The 16,820-nt window shown below is 45.1% G+C and overlaps 1 protein-coding gene across 2 annotated transcripts in view; it reads right to left on the bottom strand.

Moving 5' to 3' along the window:
- Positions 1-3,899: 3,899 nt before the first annotated feature.
- Positions 3,900-16,820, bottom strand: part of cacnb3a (calcium channel, voltage-dependent, beta 3a) — a 30,773-nt gene continuing 17,852 nt past the window's right edge. Inside the window, exons 3-15 of one of the 2 annotated variants that reach the window (XM_064923358.1) lie at positions 16,594-16,713; positions 16,353-16,475; positions 15,978-16,087; positions 15,747-15,823; positions 15,591-15,610; positions 15,383-15,460; positions 13,810-13,868; positions 13,293-13,393; positions 12,823-12,974; positions 11,805-11,900; positions 11,538-11,708; positions 11,050-11,095; positions 5,413-5,482 (exon numbers count right to left, since the gene is read on the bottom strand). In XM_064923358.1, coding sequence (XP_064779430.1) covers positions 11,066-11,095; positions 11,538-11,708; positions 11,805-11,900; positions 12,823-12,974; positions 13,293-13,393; positions 13,810-13,868; positions 15,383-15,460; positions 15,591-15,610; positions 15,747-15,823; positions 15,978-16,087; positions 16,353-16,475; positions 16,594-16,713 — 1,137 coding nt within the window. In that variant the 3' untranslated portion in view covers positions 5,413-5,482; positions 11,050-11,065. Of the gene's footprint in view, positions 5,483-11,049; positions 11,096-11,537; positions 11,709-11,804; positions 11,901-12,822; positions 12,975-13,292; positions 13,394-13,809; positions 13,869-15,382; positions 15,461-15,590; positions 15,611-15,746; positions 15,824-15,977; positions 16,088-16,352; positions 16,476-16,593; positions 16,714-16,820 lie in introns of both variants that reach the window. The other variant, XM_064923357.1, reaches the window with a different exon arrangement.

The raw sequence follows: 16,820 nt of genomic DNA, 5'->3' as shown, positions 1-16,820 counted from the left end.
CACCGTTTTTAAAATAAGTCTTTCATAAACTGATCTCACCAGAAGCCCTACAAAGGTTCTCGTCAATTGAGTCCAGGGAATTGATATCAAAGATTGCTGTCCTAAGAACTACAACGTTCAAGAAAGCACATGACAATGGCAGCATTAAAAGTACATAAAATGTAATGTTTATTTTACTTAGTTTTATTTTACTTAGAATTTTTACTAATATATTCTTAAATAGAAAGCATTCTATACAGCGACAGGCAGGAAATCTCTTCTTTTTTCGTCTCAGAAATTGAGGAAAGGAGTGTCGGGTCAAGCTAGCACACTATGATTGAGTCCGGTGAATAGATAATACATGGTTATAATTTAGTGCAGTTATTGCATTACAAAGCAACCATCAAAAAAACAAAATTAGTGCAATGGGTTTTTCTTCTACTTACACAAAAAAAGAGGAAGTTCAGAAGGGTTAAGGCGTTTTTAACTCTTTCAATGTTAGGCTTTGTATTGCATACAGAATATAAGACAGGAAACTAAACTATAACCCTTGTATAAATTGTGCTTCATAAATTTAAAAACCTTTTAATTGTCAATTACTACATTGGTCCGCTTTGAAAGTCACATTCCTCCAAAGTACAGTGAAAATCTCTTAAGTGAGCGAAGACTTGCAAGGCTGCATTTAGCAAGTCGCTCAATCCCTCTCTCTCTCTGATAGGTCGTCGAGGAACAGGTGGGAGCTTCAGAGCCAATCCAAACTGTGCTCAATAGAACACACATTCTAAAGTAAAACATTTTGTGCAATTAACAAAAAAATCTGCCTTTTTGTTTGTATCATTAAGAGAGAGAATTCTGGGGGAAGAAAATACTCAACAGTTTTCCCTTTTCCGTTTCTAGTGAATACAAGTGTCGGCACCTGTACCCACACTTCTCCTTATTCATTAATGTTGTAATTTTAATCTATGTTTCATTATTCTCTGTTATAGTCAGGTTACTCCATATGAGATGCATTCTGCTTTTAAAATGGTTAATTAATTGTGGTTAATTTGTAACTCAGAGGAGTGACTACCTTTTTACAAACAGAATCGTCGACAAGAATATTACTAACAAATAACAAGGAGAATCAGAATCGATGCATTAAAAGTGTAGAAGTACTGCAAAAAGAAACAATCAGGTTTCATGCAACACTTGCATAGAATTATTTTCTTATTTTTTTCAATCATGCTGTGATTTTTCAAATAATACAGAACACTATAAAGTTGCCTATTAGACATGGAAGCAGTAGACCAGTTAGTCCCCAGATTTGGTCCGCAGGGACCCTGTTCATGCAGATCTTTGTTCCACAATATGCCCAACTGATCGGTTCATAGACTAACCATGCAGGTATATGGTATGTCACAGTTGCTACAGCTGTGAGTCCTTTCGAAATCGTAGTGATCAGTTGAGCACGAATAAGTGATTGGTTGGATCAAAAACCTTCCGATATAGGTAGACTTGTGGATCTGCTTCGTGAGGTTGACAGTAAAACTGCAGTACACATACAGTATAGAGACAGTTGAAACAAAGGGGTTCAGAGGAGATGCTATGTGCTGAATGTGTCTGACAAACACTTCCAAACAGCCTGAGTAGGTTGTGCTTGGTATGAAGTGCTCTCTCTCTCTCTCTCTCTTGCCTGGTGTTTGGAGACTCATATAAGTGAGTGTGAAAGGGACGTTGTGCGGATGCTACAATAAAAAATGTGCTCCACAACTGGAGGACAATCAGAGGAAGGAGTGAGATCAGCCCACCACTAGGGGCAGCTGGGGTCGTAAAAAAGGCATGTGATATTGCATTATTTTGATGCCTGAATTTGTGTGTTTGTGTGTCTGCTTGCATGTGCCTCTGTGTGCCACAGGAGGTTGGTGGCACCTTAATGTTTCCACGTGTTTGATGCCATTCCATTCGCTCCTTTCCAGCCATTATTATGAGCCGTCCTCCCCTCAGCAGCCTCCACGGATGTTTGCTTGTCTGTCTGTGTGTGTGTGTGTGTGTGTGTGTGTGTTAAGAGTAATATTGATTTGTTACATTCCCTTCATAACTCATGGTGATATTCTGTGTGATATGTGTAATGACAGAAACAAGATATGTGAATATACTGCAGCTTTACGGCACTAACATACAGATCACCGTATCGAGGCCTGCGTACCTGTGCATCTCCCAAAACATTCAGCATCTTCTCAGTAAAAACTATCTGAACTGAAATCAGGAAGAAGTCCATACTGACAAAATGAAATAAACCCAAAAATATAAATACTTATAACAGCCTGGTCTCATAGACTAGACATAACATAGTCAATGTAAATCCAGGACACTCAAATTAGTATGTTATGTTTGGTATGGTTACATAAGACAGAAGGTTACTAAAGGCAAAAAACGATGAGTGATTGAGCAGAGTGGATGAGTGGGCGTATAATGTGAATGTCTAGCAACGCGAATGTCTAGCAACCCAAAGGTTGAGTGAATCTCATCACTGGCAATTTTAGCTAATTAGCAACTACTACTTTTTAGCTACTTTGCAACTACTTAGCTAACCCTTCCTTGAACAATAAGCCTAACCTTAACTCTTTTACCTAACCCTTCCCCTAACCCCTAGTGTAGCTAACGTTAGCCACCTAGCTAACGTTAGCCACAACTAATTGGAATTCGTAACATATTATACGTATAGCAAATTCCGTAACATATTGTACGTTTTGCAAATTCTCAACATATTGTACATTTTGCAGATTTGTAACATATCTTATGAATTGTAATTGACACATATCATATGAAAATGACTGATTGACATTCACAAATTAGTACATACCATATGAAACGTAACATATACTTAATTGAGTGTCCAGGATTTACATACAGAATAATACTAAATGCTCTGAGACCAAGTTGATTATAACCAGGTGCCCATTCAATATGTACAATATATATTCGGATGCATTACTATTTCCCATAGCAGATAAGTAAAATGTAGACATTCCTACTTTTGTTTATCCAGAAAGAGCCTATGGTTCCTGTTCTGACCATAATGTGCAAATAGTCCTAAAATAATCATACATGCAATAATAAAGATACATAAACGTCTTAGGGATTTAAGGCCAGTAAATGTGTCATTCTAAAATAGAGAAACCTTATGCAAAGAATCTTAACATTTGACTTGACCTACAGCCAGTAGTTATAGCTTGCTATTGTGGAGGTGAGTAGCCCTGTTGACGTATAGCCTTTTATCTGATTAACATGACCCCAGCTAATCAGAATGAGTAAAACCGTAAGCCTGGAAGTGTGTGATTGTAGAAGGTGGTAATGTGCACAGCAGTCAGTAATTGTTTTGGGGACAATTTGGTACTACATTGTTTCCATAGTTAGGGTGAGTGGTTGGGGACAAGGAGCACACTTATTGTGTACAAGTGGGTGTCTTGTGGCCAAAGTTGTAGTTTGTGTATAGCTAGTTGTCTTGGGGCCAGTGGTACATTAGAGATGTCAGTAGTTGTCTTGGGGCCAGGGGTACGTTAGAGATGTCAGTAGTTGTTTTGGGGCCAGTGTTACGTTAGAGATGTCAGTAGTTGTCTTGGGGCCAGTGGTACGTTAGAGATGTCAGTAGTTGTCTTGGGGCCAGTGGTACGTTAGAGATGTCAGTAGTTGTCTTGGGGCCAGGGGTACGTTAGAGATGTCAGAAGTTGTCTGGGGCCAGGGGTATGCTAGAGATGTCAGTAGTTGTCTTGGGGCCAGTGGTACGTTAGAGATGTCAGTAGTTGTCTTGGGGCCAGTGGTACGTTAGAGATGTCAGTAGTTGTCTTGGGGCCAGTGGTACGTTAGAGATGTCAGTAGTTGTCTTGGGGCCAGGGGTACGTTAGAGATGTCAGAAGTTGTCTTATGCTAGAGATGTCAGTAGTTGTCTTGGGGCCAGTGGTACGTTAGAGATGTCAGTAGTTGTCTTGGGGCCAGGGGTACGCTAGAGATGTCAGTAGTTGTCTTGGGGCCAGGGGTACGTTAGAGATGTCAGTAGTTGTCTTGGGGCCAGTGGTACGTTAGAGATGTCAGTAATTGTCTTGGGGCCAGTGGTACGTTAGAGATGTCAGTAGTTGTCTTGGGGCCAGGGGTACGTTAGAGATGTCAGTAGTTGTTTTGGGGCCAGTGTTACGTTAGAGATGTCAGTAGTTGTTTTGGGGCCAGTGTTACGTTAGAGATGTCAATAGTTGTCTTGGGGCCAGTGGTACGTTAGAGATGTCAGTAGTTGTCTCGGGGCCAGTGGTACGTTAGAGATGTCAGTAGTTGTCTTGGGGCCAAGGGTACATTAGAGATGTCAGTAATTGTCTCGGGGCCAGGGGTACGTTAGAGATGTTAGTAATTGTCTTGGGGCCAGGGGTACGCTAGAGATGTCAGTAGTTGTCTCGGGGCCAGGGGTACGTTAGAGATGTTAGTAATTGTCTTGGGGCCAGGGGTACCTTAGAGATGTCAGTAGTTGTCTCGGGGCCAGGGGTACGTTAGAGATGTTAGTAATTGTCTTGGGGCCAGTGTTACGTTAGAGATGTCAGTAGTTGTCTTGGGGCCAGTGGTACGTTAGAGATGTCAGTAGTTGTCTAGGGGCCAGTGGTACATTAGAGATGTCAGTAGTTGTCTTGGGGCCAAGGGTACATTAGAGATGTCAGTAATTGTCTCGGGGCTAGGGGTACGTTAGAGATGTTAGTAATTGTCTTGGGGCCAGGGGTACGCTAGAGATGTCAGTAGTTGTCTCGGGGCCAGGGGTACGTTAGAGATGTTAGTAATTGTCTTGGGGCCAGGGGTACGTTAGAGATGTCAGTAGTTGTCTCGGGGCCAGTGGTAAGGTTAGAGATGTCAGTAATTGTCTTGGGGCCAGGGGTACGTTAGAGATGTCAGTAGTTGTCTCGGGGCCAGGGGTACGTTAGAGATGTCAGTAGTTGTCTCGGGGCCAGTGGTATGCTTGAGATGTCAGTAGTTGTCTTGGGGCCAGGGTACGTTAGAAATGTCAGTAGTTGTCTCGGGGCCAGGGGTACGTTAGAGATGTCAGTAGTTGTCTTGGGGCCAGGGTACGTTAGAAATGTCAGTAGTTGTCTCGGGGCCAGGGGCGGCTGCGTTGGCAGTTGTTGCGCTGGTTGTGCCCCTGCTGGGCATCGCGCTGGAGCAGCCTGTCCTGTGATTCATGCCCGTTGGTGCTGTGGACGCCCCCACGGTGACCGCGGTGAGGGGGGTACCTGTCCCTGTAAGTTTGGGCGTGGCAAGGGGACTCAAACTCATCCTCCTCATCTAGTTCCTCTTCTAATTCCTCCACCAGCTCCTCGTCCTCCTCGTCCCCCCGGAGGCGTGGGCCCCCAAGGAGGCCGCGGGACAGGGAGTCGCTGCCTTCTTCAGACGGCATCAGGCTGTCCTGCTCCAGAGGGGAGTGGGCCTCCACCTCCTCACCCTCCACCCCCACACTGCTGTGCTGCACTGGGGGCTGGTTCTTATTCTGGGTCTGGGGTTTGGTGTGGGAGAGGGGAGAGGGAGATAATAAAAAAGATCTCCATCACAGGGTCTGAGACAGATTCCGAAAGTAACCTGCTCTTTTTACTATCCTCATCACACCAAAGACAAATGCTAAAGCCACCACACGTGGGCACACATCACACATACAGTGTGTTCAGAAAGTATTCAGACCCCTTGACTTTTTCCACATTTTGTTTCATTACAGCCTTATTCTAAAATGTATTAAATAGTTTCCCCCCTCATTAATCACATTTTTGCACATTAAAAATAAAACTGAAATATCACATTTACATAAGTATTCAGACCCTTTACTCAGTACTCTGTTGAAGCACCTTCGGCAGTGATTACAGCCTCGAGTCTTCTTAGGTATGACGCTACAAGTTTGGCACACCTGTATATGGGGAGTTTCTCCCATTCTCTGCAGATTCTGTCAAGCTCTGTCAGGTAGGATGGGAATTGTCACTACACATATATTTTCAGGTCTCTCCAGAGATGTTCGATCAGGTTCAAGTCCGGGCTCTGGCTGAACCACTTAAGGATATTCGGAGACTTGTCCTGAAGCCACTCCTATGTTGTCTTGGCTGTGTGCTTAGGGTCGTTGTCCTGTTGGAAGGTGAACCTTCGCCCCAGTCTGAGGTCCTGAGCGCTCTGGAGCAGATTTTCATCAAGGATCTCTCTGTTCTTTTTTTCAGAGTTTGCACAATTAGGTGACCTAAACTGGGATATGCTTAACACCCCGGCCATCCTACAAGCTAAGCTAGATGCCCTCAATCTCACACAAATCATCATGGGACCCACCAGGTACAACCCTAAATCTGTAAACACGGGCACCCTCATAGATATCATCCTGACCAAAATGCACTCTTAAATACACCTCCACTGTCTTCAACCAGGATCTCAGCGATCATTGCCTCATTGCCTGCATCCATAATGGGTCCGCGGTCAAACGACCACCACTCATCACTGTCAAATGCTCCCTAAAACACTTCAGCGAGCACGCCCTTCTAATCGACCTGCCCCGGCTATCCTGGAAGGATATTGACCTCATTCCGTCAGTAGAGGATGCCTGGTTATTCTATAAAAATGCTTTGTTCACTCCAGACCTGACTGCCCTTGACCAGCACAAAAACATCCTGTGGCGTACTGTATTAGCATCGAATAGCCCCTGCGATCTGCAACTTTTTAGGGCAGTTAGGAACCAATATACACAGGCAGTTAGGAAAGCAAAGGCTAGCTTTTTCAAACAGAAATTTGCATCCTGTAGCACAAACTCCAAAAAGTTCTTGGACACTGTAAAGTCACCCTCCTCCCAGCTGCCCACTGCACTGACTCTAGGAAACACTGTCACCACTTATAAATCTACAATAATTGAACATTTCAATAAGCATTTTTCTACGGCTGGCCATGCTTTCCACCTGGCTACCCCTTCCCCCGGTCAACAGCTCTGCATCTCCCACAGCAACTTGCCCATGCCTCCCCATTTCTCCTTCACTCAAATCCAGATTGTGTTCTGAAGAGCAGCAAAATCTGGACCCCTACAAATCAGCTTAGCTAGACAATCTGGACACTATCTTTCTAAAATTATCCACCGCAATTGTTGCAACACCGATTACTAGCCTGTTCAACCTCTCTTTCGTATCGTCTGAGATCCCTAAAGATTGGAAAGCTGCCGCGGTCATCCCCCTCTTCAAAGGGGGTGACACTCTAGACCCAAACTGTTACAGACCTATATCTAACCTACCCTGCCTTCTAACAGATCACCGAACATTTAGAATCCCACTGTACCTTCTCCGCTATGCAATCTGGTTTCCGAGCTGGTCATGGGTGCACCTCAGCCACGCTCAAGGTCCTAAACGACATCATAACCGCCATTGATAAAAGACAATACTGTGCAGCCGTATTCATCTACCTGGCCAAGGCTTTCGACTCTGTCAATCACCACATTCTTATCGGCAGACTCAATATCCTTGGTTTCTCAAATGACTGTCTCGCCTGGTTCACCAACTACTCCTCAGACAGTGTTCAGTGTGTCAAATCGGAGGGCCTGTTGTCCGGACCTCTGGCAGTCTTTATGGGGGTGCCACAGGGTTCAATTCTCTGGCCAACTCTTTTGTTTGTATACATCAATGATGTCACTCTTGCTGCTGCTGATTCTCTGATCCACCTCTACGCAGACGACACCATTCTGTATACTTCTGTCCCGTCTTCGGACACTGTGTTAACAAACTTCCAGACGAGCTTCAATGCCATACAACTCTCCTTCCGGGCCTCCAACTGCTCTTGAATGCAAGAAAAACTAAATGCATGCTCTTTAACCGATTGCTGCCCTCACCCGCCCGCCCGTCGAGCATCACCACTCTGGGCGGTTCTGACTTAGTATATGTGGACAACTACAAATACCTAGGTGTCTGGTTAGACTATAAACTCTCCTTCCAGACTCACATTAAGCATCTCCAATCCAAAATAAATCTAGAATCGGCTTCCTATTTCGCAACAAAGCATCCGTCACTGCCAAACATACCCTCGTAAAACGGACTATCTTACCGATCCTTGACTTCGGTGATCTCATTTACAAAATAGCCTCCAACAATCTACTCAGCAAACTGGATGTAGTCTCACAGTGCCATCCGTTTTATCACCAAAGCCCCATATACTACCCAACACTGCGACCTGTATGCTCTCGTTGGCTGGCCCTTACTTCATATTCGTTGCCAAACCCACTGGCTCCAGGTCATCTATAAGTCTTTGCTAGGTAAAGCCCCACCTTATCTCAACTCACTGGTCACCACAGCAGCACCCACCCGTAGCACGCGGTACAGCAGGTATATTTCACTGGTCACCCCCAAAGCCAACTCCTCCTTTGGCCGCCTTTCCTTACAGTTGTCTGCTGCCAATAACTGGAACGAATTGCAAAAATCACTGAAGCTGGAGACTTACATCTCCCTCACTAACTTTAAGCATCAGCTGTCAGAGCAGCTTTCTGGTCATTGCACCTCTACAGAGCCCATCTGTAAATAGCCCACCCTCATTCCCATGTTGTTGTTTTTTGCTCCTTTGCACTCCAGTATCTCTACTTGCACATTCATCTTCTGCGCATCAATCAGTCCAGTGTTTAATTGCTAAATTGTAATTATTTCGCCACTATGGCCTATTTTTTTGCCTCACTTCCCTAATCTTACTACATTTGCACACACTGTATATAGACTTTTCTATTGTGTTAATGACTGTATGTTTGTTTATCCCATGTGTAGCTCTGTGTTGTTTGTGTCACACTGCTTTGCTCTATCTTGACCAGGTCACAATTGTAAATGAGAACCTGTTCTCAGTTGCCCTACCTGGTTAAATAAAGGTGAAATAAAATAAAAATTAATACAACTGTGCTCCATCTTTCCCTCGATCCTGGCTAGTCTCCCAGTCCCTGCTGCTGAAAAACATCCCCACTGCATGATGCTGCCACCACCATGCTTCACCGTAGGTATGGGGGCAGGTTTCCTCCAGATTCATCAGATCAGAGAGTCTTGTTTCTTATGGTCTGAGTCCTTTAGATGGCTTTTGGCAAACTCAAGCGGGATGTCAGAGTGGCCATCGGTTCTTGGTCACCTCCCTGATCAAGGCCCTTCTCCCCCATTTGCTCAGTTTGGCCGGGCATCCAGCTCTAGGAAGAGTCTTGGTGGTTCTCAACTTCTTCTATTTAAGAACGATGAAAGCCACTGTGTCCTTGGGGGCCTTCAATGCTGCAGAAATGTTTTGGTACCCGTCCCCATATCTGTGCCTTGACACAATCTTGTCTCGGAGCTCTACTGACCATTCCTTGAACCTCATGGCTTGGTTTTTGCTCTGACATGCACTGCCAACTGTGGGACTTCATACAGACAGGTGTGTTCCTCTCCTATCAATTGAATTTACCACAGGTGGACTCCAATCAAGTCGTAGAAACATCTCAAGGATGATCAATGGAAGGAAACAGGACGCACCTGAGCTCAATTTCGAGTCTCATAGCAAAGGGCCTGAATACATATGTAAATAAGTTATTTCAGTTTTTTCTATTAAAAAAAATGTTTTTGGTTTGTCATTATGGGGTATTGTGTGTAGATTGATGGTTCACTTAATCCATTTTAGAATAAGGCTGTAACGTAACAAAATGTGAAAAAAGTCAAGGGGTCTGAATACTTTCCGAGTGCACTGTAAGATTAGATTAGAGAATTTAATAGGCACATGTACAGGATTGCAGATGTAATGATGTACAGTGAAATTCTTGCGCTCCGAAACTCCTAAAATGGACACTACTCTGCACAAAGGATATACTGCCAATGACAGTCGAACAGTTAAATGGATAACATGGTTTTACAGTGTTAAGAACATTGTTAACTTAAATTGGCCTGGTTTGCATTTTTATTTTCCTTTTTTTCTTCTTTTTCTTAACCAATCACAATGAGATCACTTCTTTAACACTATCCTTTCCACTGGAGCAATCGCAACAATTACATTGTTTATGCATTGTTCCGTCGTGCTTCAATTTGACAATCATTTCAATCACTTTATGCGCACCAAAGGTTTCATTCAGGGCAGCATTCTGTGCCAGCGTGAGAGAGTGTGCCATTCACAAAGCATGAGTATGGTCATGGTACGGCTCCCTTTGTTTACTGCAGATTTATAATGCGTCCACTGTGCATTATGGCGTACAGGTAACTGCCAAAATAATGGAAACACTTGAGTAAATGAGGGATACAAAGTATGTTGAAAGCAAGTGCTTCCACACAGGTGTGGTCCCTGAGTTAATTAAGCAGTTGACCTCCCATCGTGCTTAGGGTCATGTATAAAAAATGCCCAGTTGCCCATTATTTTGGCTTCCATGGCTAGAATAGATCTCGGTGACTTTGAAAGAGGGGTCTTAAAGGGGAGCGCACGTCTGTGTGTCTCAGTCACCAGATCTCAACCCAATTGAACACTTATGGGAGATTCTGGAGTGGCAAATGGAGAAAGCATTTACCACCACAAAACACCAAATGATGGAATTTCTCGTGGAAGAATTGTGTCGCATCCCTCCAATAGAGGCCCAGATACTTGTAGAATCTAGGCTACGATTCGTTGAAGCAGTTCTGGCTCACGGTGGCCCAACCCCCTATTAAGAGACTTTATGTTGGTGTTTCCTTTTATCTTGGCAGTTACCTGTGTATGCCATTTAGCAGACTTCATTACATTCATATAGCCTGTCACATGACTTTTTCTATATCAAGCCCTGAACCTGCTGCTGCTTTTTTGGATCTCATCATATAACCTTTGAAGTTTGTAGCACAGTGTCAATCAAATGTGCAAAGACTGAGGTGGCAGGTGGATAAGAGATGGGAAGGGGTCTACATTCTGTAGGTATCAGTGGCTTGTGTGTGTGTGTGTGGGGGGGGGTTATTGTGTGAGAGGGAAATAAGACACATCGGTTGATCTTATTCCACCGAGTGTGGTTGGTGTGGAGGGGTGGGGTGGGTGGGTGGGGGTTTAAGGGGTGGTAGGGGTTATCGGGTGGAGAAGTAATGTACATACATAAACCCTCCTACTCACCCCGTACGGTAAGCGATCATTCAATTAATCCCTGTGTTTCAGAAAACTGCAAAAACGTTATGCAGGGATGAGTGAGAAGACGGACAAACAGACAGACATGAGAAAGGGGATAGAGGGAATCTGGTATAGTACTGTAAGGACAGATGCAACACACAACAACCACATAAACAACCCCCCTCCCACTAAAGCAGTGTTTCATCATCCTGGTCCTGTGGACTCAAAGGGGGGCACATTTTTGTTTTTGCCCTAGCACTACACAGCTGATTCAAATGATCAACTCATAATCTTTGACTATTTGAATCAGGCATGTAAATGCTAAGGCAAAAACCAAAATGTGCCCCCTTTGGTTCCCCGGGACCAGGATGAAGAAACACTGCCCTACAAAAACCTCACTATACCATTATATCTGTCCTTTTTCCATTTTCCCATCTCCAATTGTCTCTGTTCCCCTCCACCTTCCCTCCTCCATTCACATAGAAGCATCTCACCTGTAGGCTAGAGTTGGCTGAGGGCGGGGTCATGAGGTTCTGCTCTAATAGCGGGTTGATGGGGGTGGTGTCGGGGAGATGAGTGGCGCGCCAGTACACCTCTAGGTATTCAGCCAAGTGTTCACACGCATCCTCCAATTGGTTCTCATCCAAAATTACATCAAACATCTCCTATGAAGGAACAGTGGGAGGGAGATCAATTTCAGACAGTTGGTTGAATTGTAATAGTAGCTGTGAATACTACTGTATGATGGGGTGTCCACGTACAGGGGGGCATTGAGACAGTTTGTCTCCGGCCATCATCTGCACGTTCAGGTGTTTGCTCTGAGACTTCCCCCGGGACTTGATCAGCCTCTGGAGCACCTGAGAGAGAGAGGGGAGGAGAGACAGAAAAAGGGGAGGAGAGAGAGAAAAAGGGGAGGAGAGAGAGAAAGGGGGAGATATAATAATAAAAAGGGGGGGAGAGAGAGAAAAAAGGGGAGGAGAGACAGAAAAAGGGAAGGAGAGACAGAAAAAGGGGAGGAGAGAGAAAAAAGGGGAGGAGAGAGAAAAAAGGGGAGGAGAGAGAGTGAGCGAGAGAGAGAGGGAAAAGAGAAGGAAAGAGACAGGGAGAGAGGGAAAAGAGAAGGAAAGAGATAGGGAGAGAGGGAAAAGAGAAGGAAAGAGACAGGGAGAGAGGGAAAAGAGAAGGAAAGAGACAGGGAGAGAGGGAAAAGAGAAGGAAAGAGACAGGGAGAGAGGGAAAAGAGAAGGAAAGAGACAGGGAGAGAGGGAAAAGAGAAGGAAAGAGACAGGGAGAGAGGGAAAAGAGAAGGAAAGAGACAGTGAGAGAGGGAAAAGAGAAGGAAAGAGACAGGGAGAGAGGGAAAAGAGAAGGAAAGAGACAGGGAGAGAGGGAAAAGAGAAGGAAAGAGACAGGGAGAGAGGGAAAAGAGAAGGAAAGAGACAGGGAGAGAGGGAAAAGAGAAGGAAAGAGACAGGGAGAGAGGGAAAAGAGAAGGAAAGAGACAGGGAGAGAGGGGAAAGGGAAAAGAGAAGGAAAGAGACAGGGAGAGAGGGAAAAGAGAAGGAAAGAGACAGGGAGAGAGGGAAAAGAGAAGGAAAGAGACAGGGAGAGAGGGAAAAGAGAAGGAAAGAGACAGGGAGAGAGGGTAGCTTTATAAAGGAGGCTTTATAAAGGCTTCATAAAGAAGAGAAATTCAAAAGATGAAAAAATATCTTCATCGAAGTCCACTCACACTACATCTGCAGGACATGTACGAAGTGAGGTTGTCTAGCTATGTACCTTTGGCGAGGACACTTTGACGTATACGATGATAGGGGCCAAGGAAGTCTTGGCTAGCTGGGCCGGGTGGTTGATGGTGTCTGCATCCAGAACCACCAGCTGGAGGGTTTTGGCCAGCTCAAATATCCTCTCTATCTCACTCTGGACCTCGGCTGTAGGGGAGAGAGATACATAACATTACAGTACCTGACCTAGAGATCAATCCATGCACTTTGGACGCTTACACACTTAATAGTGTTTACATCGAACAAATGTGCATGTTAAAGGGAATGTGTGTGTGTGTCACAGGAGGTTGGTGGCACCTTATTTGGGGAGGACGGGCTTGTGGTAATGGCTGGAGTGGAATGAGTGGAATGGTATCAAATACATCAAACACATGGTTTGATGCTGTTCCATTCACTCAAGTCCAGCCATTATTATGAGCCGTCCTCCCCTCAGCAGCCTCCACTGGTGTGTGTGTGTGGACTCACCCAGGCTGGAGCGAGTATTGGATCTCTCCATGATTGGCCTCTTGTTGAGCACAGATCTCTTGGCCAGAGATAGGTCTGCCGTAACGCGTGTGATGGAGATTCTGCAGGTGTCCGAAACAAAACAGGATCAACCCACAATAAACAACACCGACTACAAATACGCTGCTCATACACACTACAGACAAAAAAAAAGATCACAGCGATGAATGTCATGGAGGTTCAGAGAGAGATCAAACTGAGGGCGAGCAAACAGAAGAACACCTGTGTCATAGATGTACATAAAAGAGAGAAGTAGCCTAGCGGTTAAGAGCGTTGGGCCAGTAACCCGAAAGGTCGTTGGTTCAAATTCCCGAGCCGACTAGGTGAAAAACCTGTCTGTGCCCTTGAGCTAGGCACTTAACCCTAATTGTCTCTCTGGATAAGAGCGTCTGCTAAGTGGCGCAAATGTTAACAAACAACTAGCTACTTTAATGTGCAGCTGACAATTAGTCAGGATGCCTGTATATACAGTACTAACCTTCCGTCGAACCTGTGTTTCAGGAAGTCAAACAGAGCTTTCTGCATCATATCTGTCACCTGAGAGAGGGTAGAGAAAGACAAAGAGATCTTGGATGCATATCATTGTCAATCAAACTATCTCAGCATCAGTGGAACAAACGTACAACTCTACCACCGTTGCTTCTAAGTCTAAGCCCCCAGCATCAAAAGGCACACTTGGCAAGACAATCAACAAGTGTGTGAGGAATTCTGTTGCCTAAAGAAGTAGACACAGTGTACAAAACATTAAGAACACCTCCCTAGTATTGAGTTACACTGCTGCCATGAAGGGATGCACCTGATTGGCTATGAGGTTCAGATGTCCTGTGGCATTCAAACGTTGCTCCACTTTTATCAAGGTGCCCAATATGTGCCATGAAAACACACCCCACACCATCACCAGCCTGCAATGTTGACACACGGCATGATGGATGCATGCACTCGTGGTTTTCTCCACCCCCTAGTCCTCCCATCAGCGCGAAACAGCAGGAACCCGGGATTCATCAGACCAGGCAATGTTTTTCCAATTCTCCAGTGTCCAGGGTTTTTGTTCTTTAGCCCACAGCAACTGCAGTTTCTTGTTTTTTGCTCAAAGAAGTGGGAACACTGTAAGGTCGTCGGCTGCCAAACTCCATTCGCGCCTGGGTACGTGTTGTGCACTCTTCTATGAGTCTTCGGGAACCAATGTTGTAATGGACTGTCAGTTGACTAACTGTAGCCCGTCTGTTGCTCTGCACAATTCGTGTCAGTCTCCTTTGTCGTATTTTATCAATGACCCGTTTTCAACCACTGGCCTGCCGTTGGCTTGATGTCCTTTGGGTGGTGGACCATTCTTGATACACACGGTAAACTGTTGAGCGTGAAGAACCCTGCAGCGTTGCAGTTCTCGAACCGGTGCGCCTGGCACACTCAAACCGGTGCGCCTGGCACCTACTACCATACCCCGTTCAAAGGCACTTCAATCTTTTGTCTTGCCCATTCACCCTCTGAATGGCACACACACAATCCATGTCTCAATTGTCTCAAGGGTTTAAAAAAAAAACAACTTCTTTGACCCATCTCCTCCCCTTCATCTACACTGATGGAAGTGGATTTAACAGGTGACATCAATAAGGGATCACATCTTTCCCCTGGATGCACCTGGCCAGTCTATGCCGTGGAAAGAGCAGGTGTACTCGTGTTCTGTACACTCAGTGTACTTTGAAATTCATTGAAACTGAACCCCAGATGAAAGAAGCATCTAAAAATAGATCAATGAATTAGCCATGCTTGGTGTTCATTCCACTGTCTGAATTGGGATGTTATTATTCAGCTGTGGAGCGGAGAGAGACATGTGAATCATTATCGCTACATGGAGCTGACAAGAGGCGGTTCTTAACTGGTTCTAGGACCGTGTTTCTCAACCAACCGCTCCTTCAGAAGGTTAGCTTAGCTGACCGCCATTTGCAAGTGTAATTCAGTCCTCCAAAGTAGAAGGACCAAAGGTTGCCTTCCCCTAGTAGGAACGTTGTTCTTGGCCTTGCTAGAAGGGCGAGGGAGCGAGAGACACTTACCTCATACCCCTTCAGTGACGGTCCCACTAAGACCACCGGCCGCATGGACGGGACCACGTCATACGGAGGAATGTGTTCCTGTGTGAAACAAGAGAGAAAGAGATCATGAGAAAGACAGAGAGCGTGTCAGTCAAAGTTCCTGTCGGTTTCACCCTTTGAAACAGGTTCATGTTTTTTTTTTATAGAGAAGACGACATTAAAAACGTACCTGCTTTTGCTTTGGTTTGTCTTTTGAAAACGAGAAAAGCACAATCAGTGACATAAGATATTATATCAGTGAGTGAGAATAAAGATCAAGGTTGAATTTATAATACAGTATTTGATTCCTGAGAAAAAGGTCTGAGGGTGTAATGCTTATACTGACCACCAGATGGCGGCGTTGTCCTCCAGCTCCCAGACACCATGTCACCCAGACTGGAGGAAGAGTTCCCCCCTCTTTTCCTGCACAACAGACATTTCAGAACAAAGGTGACGGGTTAATTATGAAGAAGCCCAGTTCAATGTTAGTTCGAGTATACGTTACAATATGAAATTATGGCAGCGATATTCCTCTAATGTCCCATATTCTTACAAACATCAGGACATGTTGGTTCACCTTTGCTCGTGTTTGAGTCTCATAGCCTCCAGGCGTAAAGGGCTGGGGATGAAGGTGATGTCTGCCCCCTCCTTCACCAGACGACCAATCCACCAATCATTGTTGTACTTCTGTTACAACAACATAACTCAACATTACACCATGGGCACTGCTTGATCCAGGTCATTAGTGTAGCTACTTCTGGAAGTACAATGGACAGTATGTCTCAATATCACCTAACACAGCACGATACAAATCAGATAACACCTAACCCGATTAACATAATTACGTGGAACGACCGTGTGGATGCTTTCCACAGCGTCTGTTGTTTCCATGATGAACAGAGGGGAGAGGGGTGAGAAGAGTGAGTACTGTCCTCCCTCCACAGTTCCTCACCTCCTTAATGTGCAGGAAGTCTTTGGCTTCGAAGTTGATTGCAGCTCCTTGAACGGGACAGTCCTCATCCAGAGCCCCACAGAAAGCCACGTTGGTCTTCACCGCAAACGCTACAGGTTTAGACTGCAGGGACCGACAACAAACAACGTTTAGCAATAGTGTGTGTGTGTGTGTGTGTGTGTGCGTCCGTTCATCTGTGAGTATGTGTGTGTGTGTGTGTGCGTTTCATAATAAAACGCACCTTAGCTCTGTCAAGCTGGAGCTGGGCCTGGCGCTCGGCTTCACGCCGATACGCCTCGCGGTCTTCCTCCGCTGACAGGTCGGAGTCCGACGGTCTACTGGTGTACGAATCAGCCGACCCCTGGAGGGGGAGAGGTTACGTAAAAACACCTTTCACTGCACCTATGTATGCAACAACACAACATGTTTTTTACATTTACTTGTATTGGTTGTGAGACAAATATAGAG

This window comes from Oncorhynchus masou, chromosome 18, assembly GCF_036934945.1.
Source record: "Oncorhynchus masou masou isolate Uvic2021 chromosome 18, UVic_Omas_1.1, whole genome shotgun sequence".
Taxonomy (NCBI): Eukaryota; Metazoa; Chordata; class Actinopteri; order Salmoniformes; family Salmonidae; genus Oncorhynchus; species Oncorhynchus masou.
The sequence above is the reverse complement of the archived record's forward strand: the minus strand, read 5'-3'. Positions and strand labels throughout refer to the sequence as shown.